Genomic DNA, 13,881 nt, shown 5'->3' on the forward strand with positions numbered 1-13,881 from the left:
GTTTGTAGAAAGCTGAGGTGCTCACTGAAAATTTCAAGCGATTTTAATTATCAATTCAAAATCTCATTTTTACTCCTAAGTTTAGCATCTTCTTGAAAAGCATCCAGCTTTAGCCTATTTTAGCATCCTTCGTCTTTCGAGGCTTCGAAATAAGGCTTTTGACGTATTGCGGGTTGCATATCGGTTTGCCTGAACTTTATCGGTTTGGTGGGCATTCTTATCAGTGAGTATCAAAATTTCATATTTCGAGCAATTTTCACAAGGTGTTTTTGAAATTTATAGCTTTTATTTAGTTTTTCCTTCAATTTTAAACACTGTTAAATCCTGCGATGGAAAAAGATCTGCTCTTTGTCAAGGTTCAAAGACGTTTTGTGAAGTTCTTTAAAACTCGACGAAGAGAGGATCTTTTTCCATTACAGGGTTTAACAGTGTTTAAAATTGAAGAAAAAACTAAATAAAAGCTATACATTTCAAAAACACCTTGCGAAAATTGCTCAAAATATGAAATTTCGATACTCACTGATAAGAATGCCCACCAAACCGATAAAGTTCAGGCAAACCGATATGCAACCCGCAATACGTCAAAAGCCTTATTGAACTTTTGGCCACTTTTTGTTTGACATTTTGACTGATACTCCCGAAATTAAGGTTCGTACGTAAACGAAAAATCCTGTTTAGTGTTTAGCATCCGATCTAGCATAATTTTTTTCGATTTTGGCACCCAAACAGCATCTTTTGGACCTCAAAATGCTCAAAATCTCTCAAAATGCATTGATGCATCCGATCGAAAAAAAAACTTGGCAACACTGTTTGAGAAACACCGCCATACCGGCGACAAGACAAACCGACTACTTAACTATTTATTTATCAGATTTACGATTTCATTTCTTCTACGACTACGATGGTTTCGGTTTGGCTAATGGAACGTTCACTTCACTTGTAGAATGAAGGATTTGTTTGGAAATCGTGTACCTTAATTAGTCATTAATTTAGTCGGTTATTTCGTTTTGAGAATCGTGTTCGATGTGATTTTAAAACGTAGCAGCACTTATTTCGCTTTGATTTGAATACAAAATCCATCATACATATTCGTGCACTTTTGAAACTTGAGAAATACTCAAACAAGTGAAATGACGTGGGGATTTGTTACCTGTGGCCCTAATGAGGCGTTGGTAGTCTCTGGTGAGTAACATTTTCTTTCTGCGCGTATCCGAAAACTTGCATCTTGTACTAATTACATACGTGTGTTTGCATTTGTAGGATGCTGTTACAGTAAACCTTTACTCGTTCCTGGAGGACGAGCTTTCGTCTGGCCAACGATTCAACGTGTTCAAAGGTATTGTCGAAAATAACTTGAGATTTTTATCAGTACGTTATTCTGATCGAATTCCAATTATCCAACTTTTTAATTTGTTCTTTGCAGAATATCTTTGAACACTATGACATTACAAGTTGAAAGTCCAACTGTTTATACTTGCCAGGGTGTCCCCATATCAGTTACAGGCGTTGCCCAAGTAAATTATTATTGTTTGCATTAGTTGCGTCGATACATAATATGTGTTTTCATGTAACCAATTGAATAACGATTTGTCTTGTTATGTGATAGGTGAAAATTCAGGGTCAAAATCAAGAAATGCTGATGACTGCTTGTGAACAATTTCTTGGCAAGAACGAGGGAGAGATACGGAATATCGCTCTACATACTTTAGAAGGACATCAGCGAGCTATCATGGGTAGCATGACTGTTGAAGTAAATTGATCATTCGTAATAATCGTATTATAATTAATTCACGAAACTTTTTTCTCCATCTACTTATTCAATTTTCAGGAAATTTATAAAGACCGAAAAAAATTCAGTAAACAAGTTTTTGAAGTTGCTTCTTCGGATTTGGTCAATATGGGAATCACTGTTGTTTCTTATACGTTGAAAGATATCCACGACGAAGAGGTTGGTTTACTCTGTTTAATTTGATTTTGAAACTATCTCATTACTTTTCCAATCGTATCTCTGCTTCAAGCCTTTACTAGCTAGTCGTGTATTGAAATTAAATGAAAATCACAATAAATTATTTCACTTTTTGAGAAAAAATTGCAAGATGCATACTTATTAAGTAACTGATGTTTTTAATCTTGAACAAAAACTTCTGTCTATACTACGTCGTAAATTATAGTTGTTTTTTGTATTTTTTATTCACGCTTGCAGAAAGATAAGGTAAGTTAACTCATTACGAAGTAATTCAATTGTGATTTTTATTTCACTGCTTTGTTTTTGTGCATGCAAAGTTCGAGTATTTTCTTTAGATAACTATATTTATTCCTAATTTTTTTTTAGGGATACCTGCAAAGTTTGGGAATGGCTAGAACCGCTGAAGTCAAAAGAGATGCTAGAATCGGTGAAGCCGAAGCCAAACGTGATGCCAGAATAAAGGAAGCAATCGCCGAAGAGGAAAGAATGGCAGCGAAGTAAGCGAGAGGATTTTATTAAATTATTTGTTAGCAAATTAGTAACAACATTTCATTTGCTGAATTTCGAATTTGTTGTCAACAGATTACTGAATGATACAGAAATCGCTAAAGCTCAAAGAGATTTTGAGTTGAAGAAAGCAATATACGATACAGAAGTCCGAACTAAGGTGCTTGCTCGGTACATTTATGTGTAAAGTAAACATGGTCGATCACTAACATGAAATGTTTTCTATGTGGTTCAGAGTGCAGATGCGGAGCTTGCTTACGAATTACAAGCAGCCAAAACCAAACAGAGAATCAAAGAAGAAGAAATGCAGATTAAAGTCGTCGAAAGAACGCAAGAAATCCAAGTCCAAGAACAAGAAATTCAAAGAAAAGAAAGAGAGTTGGAGTCTACCGTTCGAAGACCAGCAGAAGCTGAAAAATTCAGGTATTCTTCGTGAATTTAATGTTTTATATTATTTTGTTCTCGATGTAAAGAAATATTTCATCAACAATATTCCTGTACAGATTGGAAAAATTAGCGGAGGCTCATCGTAACCGGGTAATTTTGGAGGCTGAAGCAGAATCCGAAAGTTTACGATTGAGGGGAGAAGCCGAAGCGTTTGCGATTGAAGCAAAAGCTAAAGCTGAAGCAGATCAAATGTTGAAAAAGGCCGAAGCCTGGAAAGAATACAAAGAAGCTGCTATGATCGATATGGTTCTGGATGTGTTGCCGAAGGTAAGGATACTATATTAAGTTTATGCGAATATTACACTAAACATACTTAACAATAAACTTTTTCTTCATAAAGGTCGCTGCTGAAGTAGCCAATCCACTCACTCAGACGAAAAAAGTAACGATGATTGCGAGTGGAAATGGTGATATTGGTGCTGCCCGACTCACCGGTGAAATAATAAGTATTGTGACCAAAGTGCCTGAAATGGTCAAAACTCTGACCGGCGTTGATGTTATGAAAGTGAAATGAAACCGGCTTCATGTAGGCTCATGTGTAAAAGAAGATTTCCCTTGGTATCTGTGAAACGGTAAAATGATTTTGGTATGAAATTTGTCATTGTTTGTATAGTCAGCTTTCAACATTTTATCAATTTTTTTCATTATGTATTACTTCCTCATTCTTAAAAAGTGTTCTTGAAATTTAAATTCTCACATGCATTCCCATAAGGAAATTAAGAATTCTCATTTTTCGATATTTTATGCCTTTTAAATTTTATAAAAAACCTCATTTTTCTATGATTTTTTTTTGTGAATCATTTGTTATTCAATCTTAGAATATTTTCTTATAATTTTTCGATGCAGAATCGTAGAAGTGAAACAATAATTTTTTTTGCTATTCTTATTGGACATTTGTGGTGATGAATAGAGGTTTTCTCCTGATCTGAAATTACAATTTCTTCCTTTCCACACTGAATTTGGGTTGCACAATTTTCACTTCATTGCGATACTGTTACCATTTACTTCTTTTCGTATTATGTCATGTCCAATTTGTATTCAGTAATACATATTATATTACATATAAATTCATTTTATGTTTTTATCTAACATAATGATATATTATATCAATAATTTTACCATTTTTTAAACAAATATTTACTATTATGTTAAAGGAATTATATCCAACCTTTTTAGAACTAAATCTTCATATACTGTAACTTTATATGAGCCTACATTACTTTACAAAAATTTGTTTACTTTTTCTTGTGAACTGTTCACAATTGTTTGTTATATGTTTGTGAAACGAATTTATTGTAAACTGATGTAAATCAAATATTTGATTTTTTTTAAATGTAATTTTACATTTGAGCGTTTAATTCGACATCATTATGGATTTTTTTTTTTACTTTTTTTGACATTAAATTGAAAAGTTTTCGTGAAGAATGTCAATACTTCAGCGCTTTCTGCTATGTTCTTCATTCAATCCTTAGAGGATATTTTATATATTGTATTCAAATTTAAGGTAGCCAAGTAGCTACTTTGTACTTTAAAACTCAAATTTTAAAAATGGAATGAAAATGTATAAGAATTGCTTGTCGGAATGCGCTAGTCTCAAATTTTTCGTTTATTGTTATTTTTGTTTATTTAGTCAAATATTGTGCATTTCATGTTTTGTTAGTTTTTGTATAATAATATTTTCATTTTATATTGTAGTAATTTTTCCCCCTAAGGGAAGGTACTAAGCTCAATGCGATAAGAATCTAATGCTTCTGTTTTCTCAAAACAAATACTCGCGTATTACTTTTTTAAAAAAATCAAACTAGAACTGTCATTAGAGTAGGCACGTGATCTAGTTGAAAAAAATTTTGAATGTAATTACTGGATGATGCTGTTTCTTATAACGCTTTCATGTTTTCTACTTCCCCTGTGTTTATGAGGTAAAAACTAACTTCGTTGAAAAAATCCAGGGATTTCCAGCCAATCATCTATTAGCTTTTGGCTATCAGCTTTTAGCTTGATTTTCATTAGCTTAAATAAAGCTGGCTTTTGGCTGGCAAAATTTCATTGGCTGGCGATTGGCTGGCTTTTGGCTTACGAAAACAAAAATACATGTGACCCCTCAAAATACTCGTTATGACGTGTAGACGATTATTAAAAGGAGAAGGACAATTTTCATTTCTGTGGTGTCAGTGAGTGTAAGACGTGAGTCACGAGTGAAAAAAAATAAAATCTGAGAAAAAATTTTTAAAAAATTGAAAAATTTGAAAATCACTCCCAAGTTCATTAGCTTTTGGCTATTAGCTATTGGCTGGCAATTTTTCATTAAGCCAGCTTTTGGCTATTGGCTTAAATACCATTAGCTTGCATCAGCTATTAGCTTTTGGCTTTTAGCTATTGGCTGGCTGGAAATCCCTGAAAAAATCTGTGTAGGGTCGCAGGTACATATTTAAAGTTTTCCGTCCAGTCCGACGTTCATAAAGAGTACCTAAAAAAATTACTCGAATGGCTCTCAGATGTCAATTGATGATCATGTGTTTAAAAAATATAATGTATGAAAAATGAACGGAAATATCTGTAATCTGTACCATATGCAACAAAGTAGGTGGTCGTGTGTAATTTTATGTATAATTTCCTATCGGTACTTGTTCAACCAGTAGGAATTTTCTTTGTTATTGCCATCATACCTATATACCATTTTTATTTGTATTTCTTATAATTAATATTTAAATTTGTGTCGTTTATTTTTGATTTTCCTTCTTCACCTACTTCATTTAATAATGAAATGACCAATGATGATTGAAAATTCAGTGTCACTGTTCTTTCGACGGTGTAAGTATTGTGGTTTCATCTTTTCAAGAATATACTTTGAAAAAAAAAGTATAAGTGTTGAGAAATTAATGTACGTCCTTTTTTAAAAATCACGTTTTATGATTCATTGTATGAGCTTAAAGAACTATTTATATATTTTTTAATCTATTTTTAAGGCTACGTTTGTGTGTACGCGTCGAGTTTTTTTTTTACATATCGTAAAATAATACTCGTCACTGTTTGAAAAAATAAAATGAAAAAAATATCGTTATTTTATTATTTCAACGCTATTCAGTTTTCCCAAAACATGAAAAATATCGTGATAATTTTTTTTTCTTTTTGAATTCTATCCAGTACAAATTGGTATTTTTATTTTTGTTTTTGTTTTGATGATGTTTTATGTGCAGTAATCATATTATTTTTGTAGTTTATTAGTAGACGCTTATTAATTTTCGTTATAAAACGAAGTCTTCTGTTTGTTTTTAATGAATAAAACCTATACGATAATACCTATCCACAGTTATCTTTGTATTCTCGTCGCAGACGTCGCTTTGCTTATAAATGATGAGGATAATTTTACCAGGGGATTATGTACATCTGTTCCATGAGGCAATACGTTGAGGATTTGTGACCTACCTACATAGATGAAACATAAATTTCCATTTATTATCTATCATCGAATTTTAACACAGATCAGGTGTGAAATTTTATCCAAGCTGTAGCTTTGATTGTTAGAACGTTTTTCAGTTCAGTTCAGGCTCAAAGTTGTAAAAATTAAAAACGGTCGCGAGAAGTAAAAATAAAATTCTGAATCAAAAATGCTTGAAATTTTCAGTGAGCACCTCAGCGTTCCTACTTCCTACCAAAGTCTAAAACATTAAAATATTCTGCATTTTATTCCCTTTGTTTGCCTTTGCCTTGCCTTAAAACTAGAGGAAAACTCTTTTCAAATAACGTATCTCCTAAAATTATGAGACTTTAAAGTTTAAACTAAATAAATAAATAATTTGTTTTTTTCAATTTTTTCCTCAAAACTCAGAACTTCAGGAGTCAAAACGTCTAAACTAAACTGTATGAAGTTTTTGATTTTTGAAGTTAAAGTCCAGAGAAACTGAAACTTGAAAGAGTGTGCAAGATTTTAAATTTAAAAATTCAATGTTTGATTTATTTCTATTCTGTAGGACAGTAGGAGAGTAATATAATTAGTAATTAATTTTTCAACTCTGAACTTCAGTAACTTTTGAACGATAAAAGCTGCAAACTACAAAGTAGCAAGTTGCAACCCTCGGTAAATCATATATTTTTTTTCCATCCCCTCACCACCCTCACCCAAGTGGCACCTTAGTTCATAGTTGGCTCCATTGACGCTTGTAGCGCTTACGGTGCCGCTTTTCTTATCACTTCGCCATCCTCTTATCACCACCAACGATTTGTAACATTTTGAAAATTTTCATCCATAAAAAGATCAAAAATCTCCGAGTTAATGCGATGTTGAAGTATTTTCCATCAATTCAACGTCGTTATTTTCATCCACAAACGTATAATAATGAATGCACAATAATCCATCATCTGATCCGATGACCGCCAACTCGAGTAAGTCAACAGTGTAAAAAACCATCTAAACATGAACATTGGTCGCAAAGTAATACAGAATTCGTCATCGTTTCTTCGTTTCCGAAGTCCAGCGTGTACTCCAATCATATCGGCTCGAAATGTCGGAGCTTATCAAGGACACGGTAAAACTACGATCAATGTAATGAATAATAAAGACTCCGAATCCATCACTATATCAGCATATTCTCAAGTTGGTTTTCGTCTTCACAACGGAGTTTTCGTTGTCGGTCCGATGATCTTGTATAAAAACATAGCCCTCGGCTGGGATGTCAGAGATGATCAAGCTGTAAACGAAGATAGCTTGGAATTTTTCCGCCATCTAGAACCTCCTCTAGACTTACTGATACTTGGATTAAGCGAAGACAAGAGTCTTAAATCGTTCAATAGAGAGTTAATCATACAATTTAGAAAGCTCGGTTTAGCTATGGAAATTCTCCCGAGTACCAGAGCCGTACAGATGTACAACTTCGTCGCCGAAACGCGCAACGTAGCCGGAGCTTTTGTACCTCCTAGGCGTTTCAATATTACTACCGAAGATTATTTCTCTAGTACGCGTAAATTTGGTATAATGTACGGTCCAGAAGTTGGAACCCATGGTGAAGGAAACGTTGTTAAACAAGCCAGAGAGATGGGAATCAAAGATTCGTAATTCAGAAAAATAGTGCTTAATGACGAAATCGCAACCGTATAGTTATTATTTTATATCTAGCTAAAATCTATTGTATTTTGTTAATATATATTGTTTCAATAGAACGCGACGAGTGTTTACATGCTTTTCTTGTTTTAGGTTCGATTTTGTGGTTAACGTTGGTGGGTCTATTATGGGGTGGCACCAATCCTGTCGTTAAGCTAACTTCCAACGGTATAGCAAGTATTACAGGACGTTCGAAATTCCATACCTTTATTTTACAAATCAAATTTTTATGCGTTAATTGGAAGGTATGATTTTCTGTCTAGTTACACTTATTCGAGTCTACGGTTATGAGATTAATTTCATGGTTTTCTCTATAGTTTCTCGTTGCTTTAATTTTGAATCAGATGGGATCTGTTGTATATTACTTCGCATTGCAGTTTAATAGTAAGTGAGACAGGTTATTTCAACCATTCGTTGTACGTACGTTTCAGAATTAGAATACGAATGATTTACAATACGTGTCTGTCATCGTAGGTTTATCGTTATGTGTACCGGTGGCAAATTCGTCAGCTCTGTTATGTACGGTTATTAGTAGTTGGTTATTCGATGAGAAAAAAATGACTTCAAGTGAGTTTTGGAAAGTACTAAATTCGAAACTATGATCTGTGTTTTTCCAAACGAAGAACATTTTCTGAATTATTATTTATTAATAATCACCTTCGTCAAGTCTGTCATATATTAGAAACCGTACTTCGTTCCTGATGAAAAATTTACCTGTTTCAGGAACATTAGTTGGTGTTGGTTGTCTAACAATCGCAATAAGTTTCTTTATTGCAGATAAATACGTATAATCGAGCTAAGCTGAGGAATAGTTCCATTTTCAAGCTAACTTAATCAGATGACGTTCACAACGATCAAGTTTAGTATTGATTCGATGCCAGCGATTTGAAACTAATTGCATTCGGTTATTCTGTACGAACATTGTTTTGTAATTTTATTATTCAATATAATTAATACTGTTCGTACTTCGTGGAATTTCGAATATGGGGTAAAAAACTGAATAATTCTTTGGGATGTGTTGCTGAACCTGATTCAACCTTTTTGTCCTTTTTTTCAACAATTTTATCCGAAAGCCCTTTTTTTCCAAAATAACTTTTTCGAATTTTTTAATTTTTCCCCCTTTTTTTGGAATTTTGTACTTGTAGGAAAGGGCTCATTTGTCCACTTTTTTAGAACTTGAATCACACATTTTTGTGAGCTTCTGCCCTCGCTTCGCTCGGGCTATTTGCTCTTCTTTTTCCTCCTCAGTGACTCATTTGTTCAAATTCAAGATATGTTCAAAGTTTGAATCAGAAAATTAAACTCCTCCTTCCAATTTTTTTTACTTCTCAGCAAAACGTGAATTTTTTAAAACTTAGCCTTGCTTCACTCTGGTTTGTTTGCTTTTCTTTTTCAAGTTTGAATTTTTTCTTTTATTTTTTTTTTTTTGAATTGGGTGTGTTGAATCATCATTTAAATTTCAAGATTTTGTAGCAAAATATAAGTAACTTGAATAGCTACTGAATTTCTAAAGCTTTTGCCCTCGCTTCGCTCGGGCCCGTTAGCTTTTCTTTTTCCAGTTTTAAATTTTCAAAAAAAATATCATAATTCAAATTTTAAAATTTTGAAGCAAAACATGAATAATTCATCACACATACAAACATCGTTTTTGTACCTCTCGAACTCGAAATGATGATTTTAGAGGGCTTTTGCCCTCGCTTTGCTCGGGCTCGGGTACTTCAGCTTTTCTTTTTGGGATTTTAATTTTTAAATCATAATTCAAATTTTAAAAGTTTGAAGCAAAGCATAAATAATTCATCACACAAACAAACTTCGTTTTTGTATCTCTCAAAGTCATGTTTGTGCTCAGCGTCTTTGAAACATACACAACACAGAAAATATTTTCTATTTTTATTACAAATGTTCGTACAAAAAAACTGGCATGAAAAAAGTGTATAAAATGTAAGTATATAATATGTACGTTCACAGCAGATAATACAATATAACGCTTAAATTGGAATTTTCAAAATCTAAAAAACAACTTGAAATGTGTTTGGAATGTCGTGAAAACACTAGGTAATGCAGACTTCATTCTAAAACAACTTTTATCCAAAAGATTGAGGGAGTAAAAAAAATAAAACTTTTTTTTGTATGATCTTACAAATATGATATCACAGCCCACAGTTGGTTTTCGAATAATGTCCTTGAATTTTCGCTGTATATGGACGGACAATAACTTAAACAATTATCAATATCAAAATTTAAAAAATCGAATAATTATTCGAGGACGGAAAAGTTATACATCACAGATACATATAACATCAATGATTCTAAACATTTTCACGATATGACCTATTCTTTCAATAATACGTAGTAACGGTGTGGTAAATTAATAATAATTGGTAAAATCGGGAAATGGCCAGATGGCGAGATTATAAAAAACATAATACTGATAATATTACAAAACGTTTACAAACGTAAATAAATAAATAAATACGACCATTACGAAGATGTCTTAACTAAATACATCACAAAAAAAAAATAAATAAAACATAACATCATGAACACGGATAAAATGAAACAGTTTCTATTTTCACTTGCTTGCTATTACATACAAGCAAAGCTCCTTTTTTCATAAAATAAATAATACTTACTGATCATAAACAATAAACCCAGTCATTTTTCAGATCACATATCTTATAGAAATAAAATAACTAAAATGAAGTGAGTAAGGGTAATTCAGTTGCTTTTTTACCTAAGTAGGTACCTATCGAGAAACTTTAAAATACGGTGGAAACATTACAGTACACTGGTGATCAGAATTTCATTCAGCCTAATTCGCCAAACCCCGGTTGAAGTTTAAATTAAATTGTACAAACTCGTTAATCCTATTAATATCAGGATGACAACTGAGATCTTGGAGTATGAATTAACAGCACCACCAACGTCTAAAATTTGTACAGTATAGTCAGAGTTTCTCCAAGGATTCGAACCGTCGTCAAAATTCATCGGACATTGATCCCCTATGATAAATTACAGGAAAAAATGAAAATAAAACGAATAAATACAATTTTGAAAAGTAAATTTTATTTCCAATCTTACTTTCTCTTTCGTATTCCTGTAGTTCTAAAGCGACTGCTGCTCCTTCTGTATAGTTCCAACTAGTAATATCTTGTCTGACGCTACAAAACGGACCAATGGCTTGTGACATCATTAATTTATTCAAATCCGATCGTTGATAAAGCTGTAATTTATAAAAATGAATCATAAATGAAAACAACATTATTTCATCGAACTATATAGACTATCGAGTGTACTAACCCAACATCGATATTTGGTAAATGCATCTAATTCGTCGTAAGTAATTAAATATGATTTCAAATTTTCTTTCCAATATCCAATACATTTCATTTTATAATCAGGGTCACCTGAAAAATGAATATAATGTAAACTAAATACTTATCAAATACATATTGCATTTTTATGAAATTCAAGGATCTTACTATAAATATCGACCGGTCTTCCACGATGATCGACAGAGAGACAGTAATTCTCATCAATCCATATTTCTTTTTGTTCGGTATCGCAAACCGATAAATCAGAAATATTTTCTTTGCAATAAATATTTGGTCGGGGAGATTGAGTAACACCACCAAGAATACGAGTTACAAAAGGAACGTCTCCTCTTTGTTTGAATTTATACTTTCCAGCCACTGGACAAGGTACAGGTACCGGGTTTTTGGCTGCAATAAAATATCGATATGAAAATTATTAAGTAAAAAATCCTTCAAAAACCAGAATTAAAGAAGAAGAATATTACTAACCGAGAAACAAATCGTAATTCCATTCTTCTCTATTAGGAAATTGTACCCAAGAACAAACAGTGTGGAAATTATTCTTGATTACAGCTAATCCTTTTCTATATCTGATAATGTTATGGTGGCGAGGAACAAAATCAAAACATATATAATCTTTTTGGCTAGAGAAAAAAAATCATAGATTAGTACGATGGTTTGCAAAGTTGGAAAAAAGAAAGCGTTAAAATACTAACCATCCATCAACGGTTAATCTAGCCATCATAAATCGCGTATCTCTTTGCTCCTGACAAACGTAAATGGTTTTTCGATAACGCCCTGCGTCAGGATACCACGTTTCAACGATATGTGTTTCATTAATACTAACATCGGCATCGATATTCGCTGTGTTTACCCATTCGCCGGTGAAATTCTGAGGTAACCTACAGCCTGGTTCCACGACTTCGGCTTTTACTGTTGAAAATTGATTTTGCTTAGTTACTCCTCTGTTCAAATCGACTAAAAATCGTTATAAAATAATTTACCTGGCGTAATACGTAATCTTTCAGGGCTGTTTTCCGGTGACTTGAGAGTATTACATTCAGCTGTTATGGATACACCGATGTACAAATCATCGTCTCGATTTTTCAAAAAACATCTGTATTTTTCATCAATTCGAGATTCTTTAGTATTAGCAACGGCGATATAATGGTTCTTATCGACAAACCAATCTCCCAAACAGCTGTATTCCACCACTAACAAAATGATAATTTTTTTTTAAATTCAATTCTAATATAGACACATTGTAGCTGAAACATATTGTGATATTACCACTTACCTGCATGGGAAGTTCCACTCATTCCATCGCATTTTTGATAAGTTATGTTAAACTTTTGATTGGTGATTAAAAACTGTGTTCCGGCGGCTTGACATGATCGAATTTGAGCATCGGGACTATTACATTCGCCAGCAAACCGAAAACGATTCTGTAGAATTAAAATGAAAAATTGATACAAAGCAAACTCCAAGTTTAGAACCATGTACGTAGAAGAAAATTACTTGATAAGCGAATTGCCAAACTCCTTCAAAACTAGAACGGCAATTAACAGGAACAAAATTCTCAGAAAATAAAGTAACTAGCTGTTGATCTTCTTTTAACGAATTACACACTAAATCAACGGAGGGTCGTTCGTTAGAGGAAACGGAAATACAACCAGCTGAAAATACGACAATACTCAGTTTACTATCTGCGAAATATGTAAATAAATGCGAACGGTAAGACTCAACATCCAACTTACTCTCAATTTTTTCCAAAACGTTCACCGTTCGTACGAGTATCTTGACACAATAATAGCATTTATTTTGTTCGCTGGAAAAAGCGAATGTATAATTCACGTGGAATTCTTCTTTCATGTCGATACATCGACCTTTTTGAGACATGGTATTGGCGTCGAATTCGGTGAATGTTTCTTTTCTTTCCCAAGAAAACCATTTTCCTCTGATGACAGGTGGAATGGTGCATGATAGAGAACTTCTTTCGGCTGCACCAACGTAGCCTATCAAAATAAATCAGTCGATGAGACGATTGATGAACAAAACACATTTTGCCAACGGCGATCACAAACACACTTACCACAATAGAAAATGAACAGAAATACAAAATACTTGAGCATAATTACTGATCTCATAAGAATACTTTAACAGGTGGTGTCTTCCCTTATTTCTTACATGAGAGGTGTGCTATGACTATGAAGTTATGATGATGACTTCATTAATTGTATAAAATATGTATCTATCACAATGGAGCACATTAAATTAAATTGAAAATTACAAACACACACAAAGCACATTTATATACTACATACATATAAAGTACACCATTACACCATTGTTGTTAGATGCGAAAAGTACATCTTTATGAGCGACTAGGAAACTGTAGAAATAAAGTACTTTATTTGTACTAGTAAAATAAAGTAAACATTATCTCATCTTTCATCAAATCAATTTGTAAGGTTTTAAGAAGTGGTAACACTATTACCTGTGTTGTAAATAGACTGGTGGAGTGGAGTTATCAGTTGATTAGAGATTTT

General features: G+C 32.9%; 4 protein-coding genes across 5 annotated transcripts; 3 read left to right on the plus strand and 1 right to left on the minus strand.

Annotated features, from left to right (window-relative positions):
* The first annotated feature begins 831 nt into the window (after nucleotides 1-831).
* LOC135832241 (flotillin-1-like) lies at nucleotides 832-5,975 on the plus strand. Its single transcript, XM_065345374.1, has 10 exons — nucleotides 832-1,182; nucleotides 1,261-1,336; nucleotides 1,424-1,514; nucleotides 1,607-1,750; nucleotides 1,829-1,948; nucleotides 2,333-2,463; nucleotides 2,549-2,633; nucleotides 2,709-2,896; nucleotides 2,977-3,187; nucleotides 3,261-5,975. Exons 1-10 carry the CDS (start codon nucleotides 1,131-1,133, stop codon nucleotides 3,432-3,434), a joined length of 1,272 nt encoding a protein of 423 aa, XP_065201446.1. The 5' UTR covers nucleotides 832-1,130; the 3' UTR covers nucleotides 3,435-5,975.
* Nucleotides 5,976-7,068: 1,093 nt separating this feature from the next.
* On the plus strand, nucleotides 7,069-8,983 carry LOC135832257 (transmembrane protein 234 homolog). Of its 2 annotated transcripts, none has more exons than XM_065345409.1 (5): nucleotides 7,069-7,303; nucleotides 8,112-8,263; nucleotides 8,363-8,402; nucleotides 8,493-8,585; nucleotides 8,742-8,983. In XM_065345409.1, exons 1-5 carry the CDS (start codon nucleotides 7,261-7,263, stop codon nucleotides 8,807-8,809), a joined length of 396 nt encoding a protein of 131 aa, XP_065201481.1. In that variant the 5' UTR covers nucleotides 7,069-7,260; the 3' UTR covers nucleotides 8,810-8,983. The 2 variants fall into 2 exon arrangements, with proteins under 2 accessions (XP_065201481.1, XP_065201471.1); XM_065345399.1 differs by having other exon boundaries at nucleotides 7,080-7,303; nucleotides 8,336-8,402.
* On the plus strand, nucleotides 7,301-8,077 carry LOC135832250 (uncharacterized). Its single transcript, XM_065345387.1, has one exon. The coding sequence runs from the start codon at nucleotides 7,335-7,337 to the stop codon at nucleotides 7,971-7,973; it is 639 nt and encodes a 212-aa protein (XP_065201459.1). The 5' UTR covers nucleotides 7,301-7,334; the 3' UTR covers nucleotides 7,974-8,077.
* Nucleotides 8,984-9,893: 910 nt separating the features above from the next.
* On the minus strand, nucleotides 9,894-13,660 carry LOC135832217 (uncharacterized). Its single transcript, XM_065345341.1, has 11 exons — nucleotides 13,425-13,660; nucleotides 13,090-13,347; nucleotides 12,851-13,008; nucleotides 12,630-12,777; nucleotides 12,337-12,546; nucleotides 12,049-12,265; nucleotides 11,822-11,976; nucleotides 11,501-11,740; nucleotides 11,319-11,425; nucleotides 11,100-11,241; nucleotides 9,894-11,020 (listed from the first exon to the last, which is right to left on the minus strand). Exons 1-11 carry the CDS (start codon nucleotides 13,477-13,479, stop codon nucleotides 10,857-10,859), a joined length of 1,854 nt encoding a protein of 617 aa, XP_065201413.1. The 5' UTR covers nucleotides 13,480-13,660; the 3' UTR covers nucleotides 9,894-10,856.
* Between the last annotated feature and the right edge of the window lie 221 nt (nucleotides 13,661-13,881).

The sequence above is a fragment of the Planococcus citri genome, chromosome 1 (genome assembly GCF_950023065.1).
Source record: "Planococcus citri chromosome 1, ihPlaCitr1.1, whole genome shotgun sequence".
Taxonomy (NCBI): domain Eukaryota; kingdom Metazoa; phylum Arthropoda; class Insecta; order Hemiptera; family Pseudococcidae; genus Planococcus; species Planococcus citri.